The 25,572-nt window shown below is 37.6% G+C and overlaps 1 protein-coding gene across 2 annotated transcripts in view; it reads right to left on the bottom strand.

The window, feature by feature from the left end:
- Window positions 1-25,572, bottom strand: part of DLG2 (discs large MAGUK scaffold protein 2) — a 2,041,254-nt gene that overhangs the window by 665,304 nt on the left and 1,350,378 nt on the right. For both annotated transcript variants that reach the window (XM_073808350.1, XM_019948680.3), the window contains one exon: window positions 22,700-22,750. In XM_073808350.1, coding sequence (XP_073664451.1) covers window positions 22,700-22,750 — 51 coding nt within the window. The remainder of the gene's footprint in view (window positions 1-22,699; window positions 22,751-25,572) is intronic.

The following is a 25,572-nucleotide window of genomic DNA, read 5'->3' as shown; positions in this document are numbered from 1 at the left end:
AGAAATAGAGACACAGTTGTAGAGAACAAACGTATGACGCCAAGGGGGGAAAGTGGCGGGTGATGGTGGTGGTGGTGTGATGAATTGGGAGATCGGGATTGACATGTATACACTGATGTATATAAAATGGATGACTAATAAGAACTTGCTGTATAAAAAATAAATAAAATAAAATTCAAAAATTCAAAAAAAAGTGAGTTATCTGTGATTTAAATCTCAAAAAAAAACAAAACAAAACTACAAGTGACTGTAATTCCAGAAACTTACTGTTTCTTTATTCTCAAGCTTAGAACTTTCATAATATTATTAACATAGAGTAACATAGTATTTAGTACCATATTAAATACTTAATACTTTCACAGATAATAATAAAAGTACTAAAGTATTTAGTACTATACTAAGTACTTAGTAATTTCACATAAGTTCTAGCTTATAAAGCTATTCCTTAGCTTTACCAATTATAAGTTATATATATATATATATATATATACATGTATATGTATTCTTGCAATAGCACATAATGAATATATCCCATGACACATAAAATAGAAGGCCTAGACTGACCTATCACAACCTCGAAAAGGGGGAGTATGAATCTGAAACTATCTTCTACACATAAGTTAAAAATATTTTAATAAACTATTTCAAAATGAATCTACCTATGATAGTATTAAAAATACCATTGTAACATTTTTGTTCTACATAGGAAGACAAGTTAAATACTTGCTAATTCCCCTGGAATCAAGAGAAAAATCACACCTTCACTAACACCTACAACAGGCAAAAATTTATTTTAGGCACTGTCAAGGATACAAAGAAATACAGGGCATAGACGTTATATAGGGCAATCTCTATAAGAACTTATCAAATATGTACAAGTAGAAAAGTAGCAGTATATATCTATAAGAATGATCATTCCTAAGCAACTACTAGGGTAAAATAATCATATATCACTGCTTCTTCAGTACCCCATTTGTGTCCAAATGGTCACAAGAGCAGAAGTAAACCACTTTTCTCAAAATGGATAAAAATCCAAGTAGAGGATAAAATGCATGAAATTTATACTTGTAAACTTAGAAGTAAATGGGCCAGATTGACTCTCCTCTTCAAAATGCTTTTAGGGAAGTATCTCAGATTTCAAGTGGAACTACCTGCTCTGAGAAACAAAATCACACAGAGAACAGAAAAACTAAGGCGGGGGGGTCATCATTCAGAAGACAAACATATCAGAAAACACTGGGATGAAGATAGTGTAATCCAGATGTTGAAATCAGAAAACCCAGCATTTACATGTACTTTGTAGGTGGGCAAGTGTATGCATGGCACAACCTGTGTCCCCGATTATGACAGCCAGAGCCTGGGCATGTCCTCTGTGACACAGGCTGGAAAGGCATTGTGGAGAAGATAAGAGGTAAAGCTGGTTTTGAAAGTGGAAAGGGATGAGGTTCCTCTACAGAGAGAAGGAGGCAACTTAGGAAACATAGGTATAGTGAGGAATTGAGGACCAGTTGTCCAAAGCAGGGAAGCAGGGAAGAGAGAGTTGAGTGAAGAGGGAGATGAGCCAGCTTAGATGATCACAGCCTATGATAAAATTCTAGTGTTTTAAGGATAAATATGCCCTCGTATCCTCTAAAGTAGACCTGATCCCTTTCAGATTTGTGTATGTGTGTGTGTCTGCACACATGCAGATACATACACATGCACACACACATACATACATAAATGGGGTCTATTTGTTCACCTGCTTACTCTAAGCACTGAGGTTTTGGTACCTTCTTCTCTTGGACTACATAAAATTTCATTCATTCGCCTATTATTTGTCAAGAGTCTACTCTCAGTTAAGTACTAGGGCACTAGGATTATAATGATGAACGGTATCCACACGTAGTACAGCAGGGGTGAGGTAGAGTGGTCATGCGTGCAGATGGAAAGGTGACTCAGGCATGACCACACTGGGCTCTGAAGAATTAGGACTGAGGTGTAAAGAATGAAGAAACAAAAAGAAGGCAGAAGAAAATTCTTCTGACATATATCAGGATTACTTCTTTAATTATGATGTCTCACATGGAGCTTTCTAATCCTTTCTGCTTCCCAGATGCTTATGTATATGGAAAGCAGGATATGAACTGAGTCTTTCCTGGCTTGAGCTTAGGTCAAGGCTTTCAGCTGAATGGAGGTGGTTATAAAAGAACTTAGCATATGCACAGCCTAGTCTAAGTGTTTGTTTTAAAAAGTTTTGCACTGAAATACTGATGTGAGCAGAGCAGATTCACCAAGGTGTTATCAGGATACCTGCTACGTAGTGGCTTTGGGTTTCTGCTTGCAGAATTCTGCCATGTGATGGGGTGGGGATGGAGAGGTGCTTAGAAAAGAACACAGGAAGCACGATAAAATTATTTGACACACTACTGTAATCTTCTCGCTCTCCCAGTTGGCAATAATTCCTAAACACACACATTGCTTATAAAAGTGAGCACCAGGACAATGGTACATTAAAAAAAAAAAAACAGAACCCAGAATTTTTACCACCCGATACTTGGAAAAAATTGCTTTTAATGTACCCCTTAATTTATTGAGAGCCTACTGTGTGCAAGGCACTATGCTGGATGCTACATAGTCACTGGTGAAAAAAACAAGGATGGTATCTTCTTTTGTAGAGTTTAATATCTAATGGTAGAGGCAGATGTTAAAAAGAGAAATAAGCAAACACAAAATCGCAAGTACTATGGGAGTGAATAACAGGGGATGGCTAATTTAGATTCAAAGGTCAGAGACAGCTTCTTTGAGGAAATAACAGTTAAACTAAGACCTGAAGGATGGCTGAAAGTTGCTAGGAAAAGGGAGATGGAACAGCATTTTGGCTGAAGAATTAGCATTTTTTAAATCTTGGCTTTTCATGGCATGAAAGTGTCTAAGCCTTAAATAGGAAACAGGAAAAATAAAACAAAATTATCAGGAGCAAACAACTAGAATATCTTTAAAGGAAAGCTATGTTTACAGAAGTTAGGTCAGAAGATTATTGCCCTTGACCAAAGGTCACTGCAAATATATTGAAAAGCTGTAAAAAAAAAAAAAAAAAAAAAAAAAAAAAATTAAAAGTTTAAACAGTCAAGCCGAGGCTGGCATTCTGTGACACAGACAACCAGGCAGGAAGTTTGAAGGAATATTTTTCCCTCAAATCTTTCTCCTCTGAAATAGTGATAAGATGAAGTCATAAGAATCAGAATATATATATACATACACTAAAAAAGAAATTCAAAAATTCAAAAGTCTAGTATCCTCAAGGGAACAGAATGAACATTTCAAGGCAAATAAAGGAGGAAATATATTCTATTCCTATTTTGGATGTTTTCAGTTCTGGAGGCATAACTGATGTCACATGATTTCTTCAGGTAGAAAAAAAGAAACTGGTAGAAATATCAACTCAGAATGAACACTTTTGGCCAGAGGAGGTTGTACCTGCTAAATATTTATAGGATTTTTTTATTTTAAGCATTCTGTTTTAGGTTGGAGTTGCAGCCAAACCACATATGAAAAATACTGTGTTGCAAAATGTATATAGCTAAACTGAAGTATTTCATTCTCATTTAAAAAATACCTTACAATAAAATAAATCATTTTATTTTTGATTGCTTGAAAGAGGATATGTTTTATTAGTATATATAATTATCAGAAATTTCCTACCAGAGGAAGAAATGATATGGGGTGTATATTTTTGGTCCTAATATTGGGTTCCTGTGTTGACTCTGGGTAAGCCCTTGCAACCTCTGTGACACTCTATTTTCCTTATCTATCAAAATCAAATTATAGGTTTGAATTAGCTGTCAACCTTCTCCAGCTCCAATATTTTCTGATTCCATAATATTAATTCCCTACTTTAGAAGAAACCCATTTTCCTTCCTTCAAGTATTTCTTACTAGGTAGATGCTTGGAATTCAGCAAAAATGATACTGCCCTCAAGGAAGCCCAGTTTGGCAGAGGGATAGAATGGGGTGACTGACCAGGAAACAGGCAATCGTGATATAGTGTGATATGTGCCTGGGTGTTATGGTATCATCTAGGAGGAATGTCTGCTCCAACTAAGGAAGTAGAGTTTTCCTGAGGAGGAAGGAACAAACAATTATTTAGCAAATATAGCTTTACAGCAACTAAACTTTGCTCTCTTGAATTATTTTCTTGGTTCCATCGAAAAGAGGTAATTTTAATATGGGTTGAGAAGTGCTACTTCTCAAAGTTTATGAAACATGGGGACTCTGAGGACAAGTACCAGTGGTCTACATCTTACTTCAGGCCTTGACAATGCTCAGAAGCCCATTCATGTTCAAAGCTTAACTTCTTATCTTCTGAACATCCATCAGGGCACACACAGTGCCTTTTGACCTAGTCAATTCCCAGTCACCCAGTTACCAGTGAAATAGGTCTGGTTTCCAGTACCAAATATTTGAAGTTGCCATCTTCTGAGATAAAAGTAGAGTTCTATCACATGTAATCCTGTCTCAAAGAACCTCCTTTGTTAGGGTGTGTGCATGTGTGTCTGTGTGTGTGTGTCTGTGTGAAGTAACATAATCTGAGACTGGGACTGTTTGTAAGTCTGTATTACTGATATATTTGTACAATGACCCTGATGCGTCTGCAAGAGCAACACTTGCTAATTTCATACTTCCACTTTTCTGGAGGTGCCTGGGGTCCATACAGTAGGGAGTAATTATCACATCATTCATCTGTACTAGTCAAGGGATGAAGAACAATGACCATTTTAAATGACAATTCCCATTTCAGGGGGAAACATTAAATGGCTTTTATCTCTTATGGCAACTGAGGTCAATATCAATTTGCACTGTTTTTTCTCCAGAGCACTTATTGACATCTAACATAATATTCATTTTACTTATTTATTTAATGTATTTAATGTCTCCACCACTAGAATATAAGCTCTCTAAGCGTAAGAATTTTTATTTGTTTTGCCTACTGTTATATGGCCTGAGACTTAAATAGTACATAATATATGACAGTTGATCAACAAAGATTTATAGGCTGACTGACTGAATGAATGTCACTAAACCAGCAAAGACTCAACATCTGATTCCATCTCTAGGTGGATTCTGGTAGGATGGAAAATTTGTACCAATGAATGGCTGCACAATTGTGGCAGAGAAGGCAACTAGGTCACTCTATTTGTTTCTCTTTAATTAAATGTACTCTTTTTTGAAGGATAAAAAAATTGGGGCTGTTAATATTAATTTCAGCAGCTACCAAGGGACATCAACTCATAAGTTCTGGAAGAGGAGCTGTAAGTCTTCTTGTTAGAGGACATTCAAACAACCAACAGAGGAAGGTACTTGAGAATTAAGGGATGTGCTGGCGAAGGCTCCTAGAAGGAGATAATACCTAAACTCCCACAGGAAGTCTGAGCAGGCATTAGTGAGGCAAATGGGGTGGGGCGTGGAGAAGAGCATTCGTAGGAAAGAGGAGGTGAGAAAAAGAGAATCCTATGTGTTTGGGAAATTTGAACTCATACCATGTGGGTGGAATACAGACGCAAGGAAAGAATGATAAGGGATAAACTGGAGCTTAAGTGAGAGGTAGGAAGAACATGTAAGGCCTTGGAGGCCGAGCCAAGAAGGATGGATTTCACCTAAAAGTCAATGTGGAGTACTGAGTACCACAGTCATGCTTTAGGGTAAGAAAGATCACACTGGCTACAGTGTGGATAATGCACTGAAGGGGGCTAAAGACTGGGACATAACCACCAGTTTGGAGGCTGCTGTAATCCTGGTGAGAGACGATAGTGGCCTGAAGTGGGTAGTGTGTCTGGGGAAAAATAGGTGGATTTGAAAGGGATTAAAGAGGTGGAATTGACTCAGTGGCTGCTTAGATGTGAACAGTAAGAGCTGCTTTCTGGCTAAATAGATGGTAATCCCAAGATGAGAATACCAGAGAAGGATAATACTAGAATGCTCTAGAGATACACAGTGCATGATTTTTCTCTATCCCTGACTTTTTCAAATAAACCCTGAACATTGGGTAAATCCCTTAACTCAGTTTCTTCATCTGTATAAGGTTTTTAATAACAGCTACCACATAGGTTTATAGCAAGAAGCAGGACTTGCACAGATATAATCAAATGAGCTGGGACTAAATTCTGGCCCCAGAATAGCAATGATTTTAAATCCAAGTTACTTAACTACTATCATCTTCAGTTGTCCTATCTTCCCAATGAGGATAAAAAAGCTAAAAGGTTACTTGTAGAGCTCAAATAAAATAATGGAGGCCTCAATAGTATATCTCAAATACTTAGGAGCTATTATTAGTATAATCATCACATGTATGTTAAAAGTAAATGGCACATTATAAACTATTCTGTTCATTTAGTGGGCCAGTTTCTAAAGAAGTGAAGGATATGGCTTGGTATACTTGGGAAAGGGCAATGAGCAAAATTTTAACAGTGAACTCAAGAGGCAGAATAATGAACAGGAAACAATTGGTTCGAACTGAGATTTTTCAGCTAACGCATGGCAGGAAACACTGGGTCAGGAACTCTGCAGTTGGCTAACAGTTCATTTGTGTTTACGGTCAAGGCGAAGTCTCTGGAGGGCTCTATGTGGCAAGGCAAGTGGGTAACAGCACTTGTTAAAACTTAGTGCACTTCCACTCAGGCCCAATAAAACAGGAGATTCAAAGTTGCTTGGAGCTGAAAGGTCTATTGTACTGACTACCCTCATCCAAAGCAGAAGGTGGAAATGTTTCACTGAATTTTTCTTTTGGAATTTCTACGAAGGATTCTGGTCTGCCCAAAGAAACTTCATCCCAAGGACAGAACTGAACGGAGAGGGACACAATAGAAATAAAAACACTACAAAATGTTCCACGTTCTCATTCTAACCAGACTGTGGGCCCAGTGCGTGCAAGGGGGAGCTTGTGATGAGAATCGCAGATTTTCCAGCACAGAGTATGTTTTTGGCTGCAATTACGTCGGCTGTGGCAACTTACCAGACAGCCAGGAAATTCTGTGATGGTTTGGGGCCCTGGGAATTCTTTGGTGGCTTATAAATGTTCAGAAGGCTCAACTTTCTCTTGAGGTTTTTAAACTATGCAGTTTTGACATGCTTCATAGGAAACTGCCTAAGTATGGTTATTTAATCTCCTTTTGTAGACTTTTTAAGAACTCACAACCATATTTCTACCATTAAAAAAACAGCCCCACGTATTCACAGTGAAGCTGTTTCTGTGAATGAGGTTTCAGCAATGCTGGTGGGCAACCTTTTTCTGAGGTGACATGATCAACTTGTGTGTGTGTGTGGGTGTGTGTGTGCGCATGCACGTGTGCATTTAAAACGTTGTCTCCACATCCTGTATTCATTATTACAGTAGACATTTTATAGCTCAAGCAAGATTGGGAAACACCAATTTGTTCTCAAGGTTATTATCAACAGATGTTTTATTATTTTGATCACAGAAGACAAGTCAGTTAGAAGACCTGCTGTATGTGGGGCAACCAACATAAAATAATCTGAAAGAATGTTTCCACCATATGGCTGAGTCTCCATGTGACTATAAATTGTGCATTATGGATTTGAACTGGGTTAATACTCAATTTCTCTTCTCAGAATTCCAAGAATGATACACAGCCTTCTAAGACTAATTCATTAATTCAAGAACCCTGAGATTTAAAAGGTAACTGATTTCACAGTCAGTGCTGCCTTCACTTAATGTCATTACTCTTCCTTCCCCACTGAGCACAAATGCAGACACTATGTTCAAGTTGAGAAACATCACTTTGGAAACCAGAGGCAAGAATCCTCACATCAGCTGTTCAAATGCCAAGCTTTCCAAAGGGAAAATCACCATGCCATGTGAAACAACAGCACAGGCAGCCTGGATCATGGGTGGAGAGACATTGAAATTATAGAGCAAGAGGTTCTTTGGGAAACTTTAGCATTGAACCCATCTCGGTTCAGATTTCTGCTGTATCCCCTTTTGAGCTGTGCAACCTTGGACACATCAAGCTATCACTCAGTGCCTCAGTTTGCAAGATAGTATGATGATAATTACTTCATAGAGTAGCTGCAAGTAAGATTACATAAAGTAACACAAATAAATTGAATCACATAGTTCAGATTTCCAGAATATTTTTCTATATATTTGAAAAAGAAATCCCCTGCTTATTCAGAAGAATAGCCACATCTGAGTGATGCATAGGTGGTCCAAGCAAAGCAGTGTACTGAGTTTCAATTACATCCTCAAGTGTTGGCACAGGAGTTGGTCCATTCACCTAAGGGCAGCCTTGTAGGCACTGCTCTGAAAAGCATGTGTTGCAATTTCTGTTGGAACAGCCCAGGCTGAAAACAGCCTGTCCCTAAAGTAACATGTTTGCAGAGAAGGTGGTTAAGTAACACTGACATGAGTTAAATTTTGAAGCAGTAATAAACAGCCCTCACAAAATACTTGGCCACTTGTATATTTCATCGTTGAACGCAGACACAGAGAAACATACCACTGACTGTAATAAGCAGTCAGTGCAAAGGCCTGGGTTTTCATTTTACCACAGGAAAGTATGAAAAGCACTTTTCTTTTCTTCAGGCTTATGTCATAGATAGTTGCATAAAACAAGAAGATGACAGGCCTGGTCAACACTCCACAGTAGTAAATAGATCTCCCTGAAGTAATGACTCTCATTCACCTGTCTGTCTCCATTACTGCCTCTTAAGCTCTCTGAGGGCAGAGACTCTCTCACCTCTCACTTATTCACAGCCTCTAATACACCTGTCACAGAAGAGATGCTCAATTAATGCTTGTTGAGTGAACAAAGCATGAATTCCAGGCATCACAATCGATGCATATCTGTAGAAAGAAAGAAAATTTTAGGAAGGAAGGTAATAATCAGGAGCATTGGTAGAGGAAGAAGACTGTGTAGGAAATAATTAAAGAAATAGGGGAGTAGTGGTGATTCTGCAGAAGAAAGAGTCCAGGGACTAAGTAGATGTTGATTTCTTTTTTGTTAAAATTCAAGGCCTCTCACATGAAGAGAACTAGACCAGTAATAATAATAATAACTAGCTCTTATATAGTACGTATTAGGGCCAGGCACTGTTTTAAGTACCTCATTTTATATTTATGAACACATTTAGTCTTCACAACAACCCTATGAGAGAGGTATCATTATCATCCCTATTTTACAGATGAGTATACTGAGGTACAGACAGGCTCAGTGACTTGGTCCCATTCACAAAGTTGGTAAGTGGTAAAGCCACAGTTTGATCTTAGGCTAAACGGCCGTAAAGCCCACATTTGAAATACTTTGTTATGTTGTTAAAATAGTGTGGAAGAAATTACTAAAAGAGAATTCAAATCAATATAAGAAATATTAAACAGTGATGTTCAAACTTTAGAGGGTTAAAGGGTTTTTCCCACTTACTGGCAGTGGAAGATAAAAACTTGGTATTCGGAAGTGCTTCTCATCAGTCTAAACATTTATGATAGCTGCTTTAAGAAAAGCAAGTTTAAGTGATTTGGGGTGATTTAAAATCCAATTTGACATGAGAGAAACTTTTCTTCTGATCTCTTAGTTTCAGAAATTAATGACCACATTTTGATATTTTTAGTCTGTTCTACCTGAATAGGCCAATTATTTGGATTTGTTTGCTGTTAAAACAAAACCCAAACAGCAAGAGATGGAGACAAAAGAGCAAGGCTGGAAGTTAAAGATGTGATTTAGACCAGCCTTTGCTCTGTATTGAGTGACCTTGGGAAACCTATGGCAACATTTTCTGAGCCTTCGCATCCTCATTTGCAAAATGAGGAGCGGCAAGTTTTCTTTTCCTAATTCACAGGGTGGTTTGAAGGATGAAAAGACATATCTGAAAAAAACATTGGAAACAATGAAGTAATCTTAAAGTATGAGATGTATCAGAATGTGTATATCAATTGAATGAAATACTAATACTGTATGCATAGTAGAACTACCAACCTCACCAATTTTAGCTTCGTAAAACCGGGATATATTTTCAAGAGGAAAGTTTTAAAAGCACAATTGGAACGCTGCTTGAATTGGATTTCTTGAAGCAGAAGAGTGCTAAATTTGCAAGAGGTGGTATCATTTTTGTTGCTGTTTTTCCCAAGTTAGGGTAGCATTACTGAGCTTTGAGTAAAGTTTAAGTAAATCGGGGGAGATGGGTGTGGCTTATTTCTCAAACATTAAGAAATAATCCTACAGAGAAATAAAGGCATCTCCATCCACCTAGGACTGTCTTTGTCTTTTGCTAGAAGCTGCTTTCAGCCTTCCGATGCTAGCCTAAGCCATTTTGCCATTCGGCTTAGTGTTTCCTTTCGATAAATGTATAAACCTTAAAGGTAATCTGAATATATCACGGCTGGTCTGAGAATATTTTACTCCAAAAAGTCTTCCATATTTTTCATGCTTACTAACGGCACCTCATAGTGACTGAAGACCGACCAACCAGCTCTGCCGTATACTAGCTTTGTGACCATGGACACGTGCCTTAACTTCGTTGACCTACAGTTTGCTTCTCTGTAAAAGAGAGGCCCTACAACTTATGTAATAGACTAATTGCTAAGATTTGAGATGACCAAAGAAGAGTAAGTAACATACAAAGCTAAAATTTCAATAAATGATGTTGATACACTTAGTGTGGCACCAGCATTAGTAAGAGCATGAACATCGGCTCTGGCTTAAAAGAAGATCCTATCTGTCTATCTGTCTATCCATCCATCCATCTACAAACATATGTAAATACAAATACGTGAAAGAAATGTATATATCACAAAATGTACATAAAATTTATACATGTATGTGCATGTGTATATATATATATGCATGTGTGTACACACACACAATCAGGATGAGAATCAAATCTCTACACCTTGTCAAAAGACTTAAATATTCTTCTAGTGATTCTGTTAGTGATATACTTTGTTATTCTAGTGATTAAAAACAGCCAGATGTAAAATGCCAAATTAAAAGGATTTTAGCTTCTAAGGGCCTCAAAATTTATATAAAAGGTAGACAGGATATGAACACAGGGGACGATGAGAAAGCCCTGAGGTGATGAAAAGGATGGATAAGCTAACTCTGACTGGGGAACTTGACAACCCTTTTCAGAGGAGGTAACACATAAGCTGGGTTTTGAGTAAGAGCTTCTCAGGCAAAACTAGTAAAGGTGTGAAGAGCAATAATAGGAATAGAACCTAGTTGGTGATCCTGAATTAAATGCAAGGTGACATTCTTCTCAATGACTAAATGTGCTTTGTTTAATTTATGCTGAGTCTATACAGACCAAACATTTTTAAACTATAAAACTAGGTAATACATCTTGGAGGTTCTGGTGTCTATGAAAATTTTCATATTATGTACATCTTGTTTCTCCAAAGGATAGATGATTTGAAAGTATAAAAATGCATCAAGCTAAGTAGATAAAATATAAGCTTTTAAATCAACTAGTTCTAATCATTTCTCAAATGCTTGAAATAACTTTCAGTTTTCCTACTATGTATCTCTATTTTGAGATACTAGTGTTTTTTTCTTCTCCCTGTATTTTTCCTTTTCCTTTCTCCCCATTAAAGCAGTTATTCATTGTAGGGGGAGGTAAGAGGGAGTTGAAATCAGAAGCAGCCTGCAAAGATCTCCTTGCTTTTGTTTCCAAAAACCTAAGCCCTTTGAAGAAATTAAAGGGTTTTTGGAGGAAGTAAAAGGGGGGAGAGGAGTCCTCTGCAGAGGGAATTAGCGTGAGGCTTCCCCAATGGGGAGGGGGGCAGGGTGGGGACAGATTCACTGAACTGGAATAAGAAGGGAGAAAGAATAATTTTCAAAGATAAATGATTTTGAGGCATGTCTAAGAAGATGGGGCCCTGAACAGTTTGCTAAAGAGTCTCATGACCCATTTATATAATTTAGGATTTGTTTAGTTGCAAGTAACAGGACTCACAATTTAAACCGGCTAACACAATAAAGGAGATTAACAAAAATTCAGAAGGAGTGCTTCAGAGATGGTTTGCTTCATGGTCTCAAGATGTCACCAAGACTGTTTTCTACCCCGTTTACCTACTCTGCCATCTAAAATGGTACTTCATTCTAAAGCTGGAATCCTCTTCTGGTCATAAAATGGCTCCAAGCTACTGTCTGAGCTATAGGCTCCATCACTTCATGACCGTGGAAAAGAGTGGGTTTCTGTCTCAGAATTCTAAGCAAGAGTCACAGAATTCACTGTGATTGTACTGGATTAGGTTGCATAGTCACCACTGATGGAGGCTAAGGGCCTCTATCAGTGCTCATTGGCTTAAATCAATAAGGACCTACCCCTTGAGTTCAGAGTCACTTTAGCTTCCATCACAGTACATGGGTTGTGTGGGAGAAGGCAGACATCTGAACTAAAATCCGGGCACAGTTAGCAAAAGGGAAGGGGTGAAAAGGGTAGATAACTGACAAATGTCTACTATACTGGAAAGGTGTAGCAGAAACTGACAGACTGAAAGGGACAACTCAGAGAGGAACTATGGGTGTTGCAGCAGTCACCTCTGAGGAAACATGGCCAAACAATGTGTAGGTTGTCTTGTCACTGTATAAGGCCATAGAACTATGGGATAATTCCGGAAGGGGCTGAAGTGTTTGCGAAAAAAAGCACTAAGAGTGACTCAGTTTATATTTGCTACTAGCCTGATAGTTGACCTACAGAAAAATAGAGCTAGATCACTCAGAGTTTGTTCAGTTGCAAGTAATAAAATCCCCAGCTTTTCAGCTCTCAAGATCTAGTGTTTAGTGACTCAGGTGTGATTGCTGGGCCCCCGTCCTGTACTGCCTCTTGGGTCTTTGCTTTCCAGTAGTCTCAGGATCTAGTACCTCCATCAGGATTCTGAAGTCTCAGGGCATCCCTGAGTTAGAGCTTTCCTTGCCAAACCTCCTTCACTATCCACACCTCGTTGATACAAGTCAGGAAAATAGATCTACTCTGATTAGAAAACTCAATTGGGAACAAGGGAGCTTTGCCATTTCCGTGCAAGTCTTTCCATTGTAGATTTCATCTTAAAGCTGTTAGTTTTAGAAGTACCATTATACTAGCATCAGATGTGCTTGTAATAATCAAGAGCAATGTTGAAAAAAGACAGGGGTGATAGTATAACAAGTGGCTTGCAGAAGAAAATATACTGGTCAGTTTAGATGATGTGAGGGCACTACGGCTCACACTAAGGAACTGGAGAGAGCACTTGTTAATACCCTGGTGACAGTGTGTGGGGTGAAAGAAGGGAGATAAATCAGTTGGGAGGTATAAAGAAAATGGAGAAGGCTGGAGACAGCAGCTGAATTTCAGCTAAATGCATTTTGTGCCAATTCATCTATATCAGACCTTTGAAGTATGTTTACCAGGTGATCTTCAATCCTGAGACTTTGATGCTTACGTCTAAAGAAAAGTTAGATTAATGACCCACCCAAATGTCTGTAAATCATATTTCTAACAGTCAATTTTTTTCTGAAATCTGAGGCCGATGGTTAACACTGCAAACTTGCTAGTTTCCAAACCAGAAAAGTTTCTAGACAGTAGAGACCTAAGTTCATAGACCTGTCACTAGGCATTCTCTTTACTTGCCACTTTTTAAAAATTGTTCTTTAATTCTGGGAGTTGAAACACAGTAATGGGTTACATTAAAGGGGATGGTATGTGTAAGCTTTGGGGTATTAAGGTTTATTGCAACCTGCTAAAAACATTCTCTACCGGAGAGCTTTGCTTTATGAACTTACCTCAGCGGTAAGAGGCACAATTAGAATTTAGAGAAGATACAGCTAAGCAAGGTGGCATTTATTTTGAGGACAGTCTATGGCAGCAGGAGCCTAGGGCAGGACCTATTCAACAACTTCCACACAGTGATAACTAAAATACAACACCAAGATACATTTGTATAAGTCCACTTGTTGGCAAGTTATGGTTGATGGATTTGAACTAGTCTGGCTAAGAAGAATTTAAGAGAAGGGCTCATCTTGCCACTGGAAACAGAGTGGCTGTCTGGTTGGGTCTTTAGGACAGATATAACGTAGAAACTGGATGCTGCCAGTTCTTTCTCTCTCTTTTTCTCCCTCTTTGTTATCTTCTGTCTCTGGCTCTCTCAGCAGGAAGCCTCATTTTCTCAGATGAGCTTACTCCACGAGGCAGGAAATTCATACGGCAGCCACTCTTACACCTCACATCTCACAGCTATACTGCCCAGGTGGAATGCAGCACCTCTCATCCCCCAAACTTCAGGGTGAAAAATCCTGAGGAGCACTCTTATCGGCTCAGTTTGGCTCAGGTATCAGTCTGTAAACTGTACATCAAATCCCTAAGAAAAGTTTTAAAAGTCAAGATTTCTCATGTTCCACACTCCTGAGGCTCTGATTTATGTAGTCTAGGGCACGGCTCAGGTATCTCTATTAAGTGTTTACTAGCTTGCCTGGTAATTCCAATAAGTAGCACTAGACCAATCAACTGTATGACCATGGGTACTGTAACTGGCAGGTGGTCCCGGAATGATGTGGTTGGAACGGGGCAAGGAGCAGTTCCCCCAAAGGAGGATGTTCTTCTTGCAAGTTGTACTGTGCAAACAAAAAGAAGAGTGGCTCACTATATCTCTACAAAATATTTTAAGGAGGTATTAGAGCATCTGAAGCAAATATCATAGCCTGAAGCTATTGAAAACAAAAGAAAACACTGTGACTGCTTGTCTAGCTGGGAACTAAATTTTTGTGAGCTAACAAAGAAGGGAAGCTAGAGCTACGAATAGTGTGGGGTTATTCTAGAGGAAGCTATGGCTGCAAACTCAGGGCAGACTCCTTTTATATACTTAACATGCTTAAAAAACACATTGATAATTGGGCACACATACATTTTGGAGATTACTTAAGAAGCTTATCATTTACCATAAATACAGTCTCTCTCTCTCTCTCTCTCTCTCACACATACACACACACACACACACACACACACACACACACACACGTCCACACGAAAGAAAAGCATACATTTGCCACTTGACTTAGCCCTAGAATCATAGCCTGAAGTTATACCAACAGTGACATCTTTAAAAATAATGAGGCTTAGATAAAGGTGTGAGTATTCACTTTATAAAAACTAATAATACTGAGAATCTATGCCGTTCTATGAACTATTTTAGGCATTTTACATATGTTATTTCTATTTTTCACAGCAATGCTGTAACAAAATAGATATCAGTGTCGCATTCATCATGAAGAAAACTGAGGCTTCACAGGCTGTCACTTGTTCAAGGTCACATAGAAAGTGGCTGATTCTGGATTCAAAATAAGGTCTGAGTTCAAAGACTGTGCTTTTTTTACTGCTTATGTGAATCTACTTTTGTTCTACAAATCTTGCAATACCTTCCACAAAGCCAATAAAACTTTGATCAAAATTCATACATATTAAATGTTTTTATATCTAAATACACACTTAGGTTTGGATGGTATCTATGTCCTTAAATAGACATACGTGTGCATATATTTCAAACACACTAAAATATACACTGATAATTGGAAATACATAAAATTTAAGAAAATTATCTAGCATTAAAACTTATTTAACTAAAATAGAATAAGACTGTGCTATAGCTGACTATATGAAACCCCCTCAAATACCTTCAGGACTCTGGCTTGTTGTTCCTGTTACTACTAATCTGAAATAGCTAAAGAGACCCAGAAAAAACCCAGACATTTAGAAACCCTAAAGCCTCTACATTACTTGAAGCAATAGACCCTTAATTCCATTTGAATTTAGGAATTTTCATCTTCATGAAAACTCAATAGTGTGAGATAAATAAATTTGGCCTAAGTGATTCAGACATCCAATGAATTTCTAACTAATTGGATACCTGGATGAGTCTGGAAAGTCCATCAGTAGACAACTTTAATGGGTCACTTCTTACCTGCGGTTCACAAATACTGTTTAAAAAATTCCCACGTTACCCACCTTATACCCCAAACTCGGTTCACCTGCAGGAATTTGCAGGGTGCAATAAATCAGTCACTTTTCTCTTCCCTATAAATCTGTTTATTTTATCACGGGTCAAATAATAAGTAACAAAAGTCAATGATTTATATTTGGGAAGATGGCTCAGCTCTTTGATTTTTTTTTTAAATTGCAAAAGAATATCCCTGACTTGTCAGACAGAACATTCGTATAGTGTCACACGGTCATAAATTGTGCAGCTGTCAGGAAAGCACTGCAAATGTTCTTTTTTTTTTAGAGGCTGGGGGTAGGGGTTGGCAGATGGTCAGATAGTCACTTCAACATCTCTGCTAAATTGTAGACATGCATGCTGGTCAGGGTTATGAAGGCATGATGAATCTATTATCCATGCTGGGTCAACTAGCTTCTCTTGATACAAATCATGTTAGGGGTACGTAACCTATTAACTTCATATATGGATAATGGATAAGTCACTCAGAGGCATGAACTTTATACTCAGCTACCTTTATTAACGTCACAAGAGCTGAGGGTGTCAGAAAGGCTTGAAATATCACAGGTGTCCATCGCTGAGAGGCCCAGATTGTGTTAATGAATTTCTTGGATTACTGTCTAGGTATCTTTGAGTTCCTTGCTCTCTCTAGCATTTTCCCATCCTACAAAACATCAGAATCTGTTCTTCTAACATTCTTAACATATTTTGAATCATCTCCTCTTTCATCACCATTGACAGAATTTAGCCATTAATTATATGTCTTAAATGGCATACCTGCATCATCTCCTGAATCCCATGAAATGTACACCCAATATTGCAGCTAAAGTGATCTTTTGAATCCACAAGTATGATTATGTCACTTTTTCTGCTTAAAATTCTCCAAAGGCTCTCTACTGCCTTCAAGATAAAATTTAAAATTTAAGTTTAAATGTTATCCAAGGCACCTATATTCCAAGTCCTCTCCATCTCTCCAGCCTGGTCTCTCTCTCTCCGAGTCCTCCTTCATACCTTGAAATGCAGTCAGTCATCTTGAACTACTTGCAGTTCCTTCAGCATGTTACTCTTCCGTGGACCCTTGAACATTTGCACTTGCCGTTTCCTGAGAGGCCCTCTTCTTCTACTCCCTTCTCCATGGCTAGCTTCCTCTCACCTTTCTTAACCCAAGCTCAGGTATAATGCCTCAGGGGCGTACTCCATTCTGGGCCAGGTAGCCACAGCATTCTGTTCTTCTTTATGGTTTCTGCCTAGTTACTTCTCTGTGTCCTCCCCCAGGCAGTGAAATTTTATGAAACAAGGACTGTGCCCAATGCCCTTGTTCAGAAAGTGTTCAACAGCTAAATGTACAGAAGACATGTGCGGGATTCACCATGTGTGGCAAGTGGTCAATGCATTGACCAGTGATGCTCTAGGAGAGGAGTCATCAGCTTGTCCTCAAATTGTCCAGTGGCTTTCCCTTTTCTTTTTATATCATCATAGTAATATAAAGAACACTAGAATAAAATTCCTTCCATCAGAGAACTCACAGATCAGTGGAAAGACATTTTATTCATCACTTAGTGTGAGAAATTCTCTCCTTGTGTTAATTTATGAAGGGGCACCTTTCCTAAGAGGGGAAGTCGAGAAAAGTTTCTTGGAGAAAAAACACTTGAGCTTAATTTGGTGCAGTTTAACTTAGTGGCAATGAGCTTAGGTTTTCATGTCTGTTGGGTATGGGGCTGAATCCTACTTCCATTTTTACTAAGATTGTGACTTTTGACAAGTGAGTTAATTTCTGAGTTTAATTTAAACTCATTTAAATTATGAGTGTCCTAATGTGTTAAATGAAGTTAGCAATATCCACCTCACAGGGATGTTACTAAAGGGGGTTAGTTTATTACTAAATTAAATGTTATGGAGATGGAATGTAGAAAACGTGTAAGCTGCAAACACATATAGCAAAGACCATAACTTCATCATTGGATGTCTGACATCTAACCAAGTAACTGGGGAAGAAAAAAGGAAAAAAAAAGGGAAAGCTGGTATGAAAGGAGTTCTTGTTAGATTAACGTAAATTGTTCACTGACACTGGGAAGCTAGGTTTTAAGCTCCACATTGATCCTGATAAATAACACTTGTGAGAACTACCACATTAGCATAACGGAAATGTTAAGAATAATTATGATGCATGCTATTCTAAACCTTTATCTTAACGCGTGGATTACTCACAAGAGTCCTGGGAGGTGATTACAAATACCTTAGCCTCATTTTCAGATGTAGAAACTGAGGCACAGAAAGGTTAAGGACTCAACTCACAGTAACTTGACCAGCAAGTGATAGAGACAGGAGTCAAACATAGGCCATGTGTCTCTACTTCACTGTACTTAGAGGCAGAGCACAGGCATAATCCAATCACCCACCAAATAGTCACCGAATGCATACTACGTTCCAGAGACTGTTCTAGGCAAACTGGATATAGAGTTGACTATATATTTATATATAGTATACATTTAGGGGGGGCATAGATGTTAACAAAGTAAACAATAATAAGTACTATAAATTTCAGATATTAGTAAGTATAATTATAAAAGAATAAAGCTATGAAAAGGAAAAAAGTGTGATAGGGAAGCTGGCACTACTTTAAATGGGGTACAAAGGAAACATTTTTTCTGAGAAGGAGACATTTGAGTTGACATTTAAACATTGAAATGAGCAAACCTTATAAAGAGCTGACAGGAGACTTTCCCAGGCATATAGAATACCATATACAAAGGCCTCGAGTTGAGAAAAGCTTGGCATTTGAGGACTGATGAGAAAGTCAGTATGGCTGAAGTGAAATGTTCTAGATGTTGATGGTTAGGGCATAATATTGGAGACAGAAGCAGAGGTCAGATTGTATAAGGCCTTGTAGGTGATGATAATGAGTGTAATCATCACCTCTCGGAGGGTTTTAGGAATGAAAGGGGTAGGATCTGGTTTCTATTTTGAAAAAGGTTACTCTGGCTACTTTGTGGAGAAGAATGGGCAAAAGTAGAGGTTATTGCAGTGGTTCAGGCATGGGATGATATTGACTTGGACCAGGATTCAGCAGAGCAGGTGGTAAGATGCAACTGATTTTGAAATATATTTTTATGGTAGCACCAGTAGGACTTGTTCTGGATACGGAGGGAAAAGAGTAATTATACAAGACTCTTAGATATTATTATTGTTTTGGGGGGCCTGAATTACAAGGAAAATAATAGAGCCAATTAGTTAAGATGATGAATATTAGGGTAGAAGCAGTTTTGGCCCTAAGGATAGTGAGTGCAGGGAAATCATGAATTCTGTTAGGAATATATCAAGTTTAGAAGATCTTCTTAATGTTCAGGAGAGATGCCAGCTGGACAGCTAGCTGTACACATTTGGAATGTGAGAAAGAGGTCATGACTTCAGATTTGGGAATCTGAAGTTGATAGTTGGTATTTAAAGCCATGGGTCTGGATGAAATCACCAAGGGAATGAGGAGAGATTACGAAGAGGCCTGTGCACTGGGTTTCTGGAGTGTTCCAACAATTAGAGGAAGAGCTGGTGAGGAGACTGAGAAAGGGCACTGAAGACATGGTAAATAAACAGGAGAGTGTTTTGTTCTGGAAGCTAAGAAATTAACATCTTTGAGGAAGGAGGCAATGACAGCTGCATCAAATGCTACTGAGAAGTCAGTTAGGACTGAGAACTGATGCTTGTATTTAGCAAGATGGAACCTGCTGTGACTTTGATAGGGACTGTTTTAGGACTACTGTGAGGATGAAAACATGAAATAGGTTAAAATAAGAAAAGGAGGTACTAAAGTGGAGTTGATGCAAATAGACAATTTCCCTAGATTTTTGGTTAAGCAAAATAGAGTAATGAGGCAATAATGGGGGTGGGGAACATTGGGTCAAGGGACATACTTTTTCTTTAAGATAAGAGATATTACATCATGTCTATATTAAATTTATCTGGGAAAAAGCAAGAGAGAAACTGATATTGCAGGAGAGAGAGGAGAAAACTCCAGAAGCAAAGTCCTTAAATGGATAAGAGGTTATGGAGACCAGGTCACAGGTGAAGAGCTGGCCTTGGAAAGCAGCAGGGCAAATTCTTTCATTGTAACGGGGAGAGCATACTAGTGGACCTGGTGGTAGGAAAGTAAGGTGGTTTTCATTTGATAGCTTGGATTTTCTCAAGGCCATATGAAGAGAGATCAATAGTTAAGAGTGAGGATGAGGGAGGGAGTGTTTGAGATTTGAGGGAAGCAAATGAGATATGAAACTTTTGTCCCAGAGAAAGAGAAAGTGATTCTTCTAAAGAAATGTATAAGAATTGCTTGGGTGTTTTGAGCGTTCATTTGAAACCAATGGCTATAAATTTAAAGTGAGATGACTAGGTGCTTCTCTCGCTATGTTCAGTTACACAGGTGCTGGCATGGAGTAAGTAGGAAGGTGTAGGTCTAACCAGGGTAGATTAACAAGGGCTGAGAGTTTGCTGGATGAACACAAAAAAAGAGAGAGGAAAAAAAAATGTTGAGCGTGCGAGAAGGAGAATTAGAGTGATGGGACCAGGAAACATATGCTATAGGGGAGGAGGAAGGGGAGGGCATAAAGAAGGGTGAAAACAGGAGGTAAATGGTGAAATCAATAATTCGAGGTTCCAATGGGGGTGAAGAATTTTTGGAGTGGGGGCAGTAGAATAAATGTTAAGGGCAGAGAGGAGGTGGTGTTCTGAGAAGATGATGGTTGACACAGAGGTCCTGGAGGGGGTACAGCTAATGGGCACCACAAGGTTCAGAGTGTGGTCAGGAACCCTAGGGCAGGAAGTAAAGGCAGTGAGATGGCAAGCTGTCTCATGAAGCAAGTAAGCATCAGAACACATACTAGAACCCACAATTGTCTGACTCCTAGAGAATGTTCTACCTCACACCTATGTTAGCTTCTAACTATTTCTGACCTGTAAAGCCAGGGTAACTAAATGGCGTTTTACTTCAGAGATAGAGAGGTTGGCCCCATGAGAATGAGATCTGTGTAGTTGAACAAGGTCTTACATTTGGAAGGCTCCTGCTGTTGCCATCTTTTAATTCTTACTAGTTTTTAAACAAGGGCCTCACGTTTTCATTTTGCACTGCATCCCACAAGTTATGTAGCTAATTCCAGAGAGAAGATTAGTAATTTAGAAGGAGAAATGTCTTCTCTTTTCTCATTGAAGCTAATTTTCCACAAACCTCACTTTTCTCCATTTAACCTGCCTTTAAAATTTTATCAAAGTTCATAATGGAAGTTTTAAAGAACCCATCTGTCAAATTCTTAACTTTTAATGTAAATTTCCTTTTAAAGCCACTCACAATAAAATTTACGCTGGAAGTGAGAAATTCCCTGACTCAGGAAAGTGAATTATCAGTAAACTGAAGAGGAAAAATACATGTAAATGTAGATCTAGAGTCTGACTTCATGCTTGAATGATAGCTTAGGAAAAATACTTACATTTTTATTTTTTAATATATGTGTATTACATGTTTATTATGGAAAGTATAGGAAATAAATATAAACAAAAAGAAGTAACTAAAAACTACCCAAAAATCCTTAACTTTTTAAACACTTTTAACATTTTGGTGTATATTCTTCCAGGCTTTATGTAAATAGTTGTGAATGTGTATTATTCATATATAGCTTTATTTGTGTTTATTGGATTATATTTAAATGTCATTTTTAAACTTGATTTTTAATTTAATAATAGAGTCTGGTTGGACCGCCTATCCTTGTAATTAAATATTTTTCTAAAATACTATTAATATAACTCAATTTTCTGTTATGTGGACATATAATAATGTATTATTAAATACTTGGCTTTTTCAGTCTTCACTATTATAAACAATACCAATGTGAACATTCTTTGTAGACTTGTGTATTTCTATAACTCTTGGGTCAAAAAGTGTCCATTTTAAAGCTTTTGATCCATGTTTCTAAACTGCTCTTTCATGGTTACTCCAATTCCAGGCCCACTCAATGGCAGTGAACATTAACATTTCTTTTAAATGTTTTGTCAATGGGGTTGACAAAAACTGTTTAGTACCATTGTTTTCTTTGTTTAATAATAAGGTTGAGCAGGTTTTTGGATGTTACTGGCCTTTTCTTTTTTGATGAATGTCCTGTTAATACCTTTCAGTCATTTTTTTTTTTCTAGGCGGTCTTTGGCCTTTCTTTTGTTCTTCTGTAAAATATCTTTATATATTAGGGTTATGGTACACAGAATTTCCCTAATTTGTCAAACCCATGCCAAGGTCTTAACAACACACTGGCAGAGCTCTGCAGGGTTGCTATGTTTTTCTCTGTGGGGGAGGTTTTAAAATCCATCACTTGTTTTTTTAAACTAAAAAATGCATGGTAATGGTAGTTATGAAGATAGTATTAATATCACATAAATGAAAATATTTTATAATATATCTTAAAATGTACAGAAAAACATGTATAATGAAAACAACAGGAAAAGAGTATCATACAAGCTCACTGAATATTTGTCTTTCCTATTCATTTCTCCAAATCCTGGCAATGTAGTTTACATACTGAACATTCTGGTGATTCGGTCTGCTTGTCTCCATGCCCTCCACTGCAAGCATTTCATTAATATTCTCATTGTGAGTGCTGTTAGAAATTTCCAGGGTATAAGACACAATCGCACATTTTCACAAGACAACCCATTAGGATGCAGAATGTGGAATGCAAGATTAGGGTTTTGGATTATTGGGTTTTTTACTTACCCTCTCCAGTGTAATTTCTTCAAACTCATATTCAATTTCTGTTCCATTGACCTGTAAATAGGAAAAAAAAAAATAGAGAGACATATTAAATACATTTTGAGGAGGAGAGAGCTGCATTTTAAATAACATTAGGGGGTTAAATTTCATCCTGGCTATGAATAAACCGCACTTTATTGACGTTTGTGATTGTATGTTTTCATCCAAATGAAATATAATCCAAGCTATTCTAAAATGTGAGTGAGACTCTAGAAAAAAAATGCTTATTGCATCCCTTAGAATTTTGTGATGTTTGGGGGAGAGGAAACAATACAAAATGTGCACTCTGAGTTTACAAAGAATAAACCAACTAGGGGCAATGTTACAGTTACAAGGGGAAAAAATTTCCTAATATCTTTAAAATTTTCCATGAATAGACACTAAAATATGACCTTAAGAAATCAGTGGCAAGGGCAGCACAACCATATGACATTTCTGGCTGTTAAACAGCATTAAGAATGACCATGTCAGATAAGAAATGCCTTTTCTTTATTGGTTCAAGCTCAGGTAATTTATCCCCACTATCCTCTTGTTATATTTGTTGGGAAGCCCTGGACCATGTAACCATGCCTTCAGTAGCAATGAGAAAAGAACAAACCGGGACATGTTTGAAATTCCTAGTGAGAAAGCATTTTCACCATCCAACCAACCCTTAAATTTATTTAAACTTACAGAGAGAAACATTTTAAATATAGCCAGGCAACATATAACATATGCCTTAGATTTCAACAGACATGAATACAGAATATATGAAGAGCTACTTTAAAATAATCTAACAAATATTCAATTCCCACTTTTATCTATCAGAGCCCTTCTCAGCCAGACAAAACCTCTGAGCAAGAAAATTCTTGAATAGGCGGTTTCTTTTTTCTTATATATGTCTTGGCAAAATCATTCACATTTAGAAATCAGCCAGAAAAATCTAATTTTCAACCAAAAAGCCATAATTTTTGTAATGTTCTACCTTCAGTTTACTGTCCCTTCCTTAGAAGAATTTAAATATAGTTCTTACATACTGAGAGCTCTATAGAAGGCAAGGATCAGATAGCCCCATTACCTAATAGAGGCTGGCAAAAAAGAAATGATGAAGGGGAAAAAAAGTGAATGAATGAATGACTGAACTAAGTAATTAAATTATTTATCTGATTTATAAACACAGACGCTTGTGGGTTCTCTTCCATAAGGAATTTGTATATGGTATCATTAATTGAAGGCATAACACTATCATCAGCAAATAATAAAGAATGACAATAGACTTTACTTATGTGTGCCCACCAGCCACTTAGAGCATGTTTTTGTTTGATTTTCTAATTACGTGAGCTAATTGGGGAATCACATTTTACTGTGTTACTATATTATCAAACAGCCCTAAACCAAATTTGATTTTCTGGGCTTCAGCAACTTAATGACTCAGAGAAGAGAACTTGATGATGTTAGAACTAAGCTTTAGCAACTTTATAGACATATTTTTGTTCTTCACACGTAAAAGTACAAAAGGAAACTCAAAACTCCCTGTATATGTGTGTTTCCATATTAATCCTTTTTATTCATAACTTTTTTTAGTTGACAGAGAGAAGGCAGAGGGGGAAGGCTGAGTCAATGTGATGTGTTTTAATTCTCGCAGTGTGGCTCCATGGAGCTCTTCTTTGCTTCAGTGCTTCTCTAGAGTGGAGCCCTTCACGTTATTAAAGTGTTGCAAACTGCAGAGAAAAAGACAACTTCAAAGAGAAGAAAACAAGCCTCAGATAATAAATATCAGAGGTGAAAATTCTGTTAGGAAGTGCTTAAAAGACAAGAATATTTTAGTGACACACATTGCATAGCTGGGGTCTACCAAAATCTTTGCTGAACATTTGTATGATCATATATGTTGACTTTTAGATCCTAGAAGCATTATTTATACGCAACCTAATCTGTATTCAGAAGTTCCCCAGTCAGCTAGGTGAACCATTGATGGCTTACATTTACTCCATGGGTCTTTAGTTTTCAACCCAAGAAAATTATGTCATTTGCCTAATTCTGTAGTATCCAGGATCTCTTTGTAAGAGGGGAAGATGACATCCAGGTTAGGATGTAACCTTACCTTTAAAAGAACATATTCCATGACTATAACAGGATTTAGTGAAATTATAAAGAAGTGAAAGGATTTTAGCATAGGCGAAGTAACATTTCAACCTTTAATTGAGGAGCATTTAAAACATGGAATAATAAGAGCCAGAGTGGGAATTTAGGAAAGACATTTAAGAGGTTCTAGTGTTTATTGTTTCGTCACTAGGAGAGCATGATCTGTGTTCTGCCTAAGGACCTCTAAGATAAGAAATCCTACAAGGTCCCTTGGCAAAGACCTTGGGGGAAAGAATGAAATAGAAAGAACTAAGAATACCTCCATTCTAAACAGAGGTATATAAGAGTATGCTGTGACATTTGTGAAAATTTAGTTAACTTTTCAGAGGAGTACACCAATTCAACAGTCTTTAAATATTTTTTGTTCACATTTGCCTAGAAGAATGGTTGCTTACTGAGTGGTAAGGAGACAAAAGGCATGAACAGTAATTCCCTCCTAGCCATAATTTCGTGTATTCTTATTCAGAAAAACCAAGAAAAACTGTTGTGAATGGCTCCCATCATCTGCTGGGGGGGCGTGGTTTACAGTCTATTGTTTGAACTTGTCTCAGTGGCCTCACTCTACTCCCAATTAGTTTGACAATATATGCCTTTTAATTCACAAAGGATTCTCTTCCTGAAAAATACTGCCAATTATATATGGTTTTTTTTTTTTTTTTTTCTTGAGCAGTAATACTTCCTGTGATATTTAAGCACCCTGGTAATGTTTTATG

The sequence above is a fragment of the Tursiops truncatus genome, chromosome 8 (assembly GCF_011762595.2).
Source record: "Tursiops truncatus isolate mTurTru1 chromosome 8, mTurTru1.mat.Y, whole genome shotgun sequence".
Classification (NCBI taxonomy): domain Eukaryota; kingdom Metazoa; phylum Chordata; class Mammalia; order Artiodactyla; family Delphinidae; genus Tursiops; species Tursiops truncatus.
Note: the sequence above shows the minus strand (reverse complement) of the source record. Positions and strands in the feature narration are given on the sequence as shown.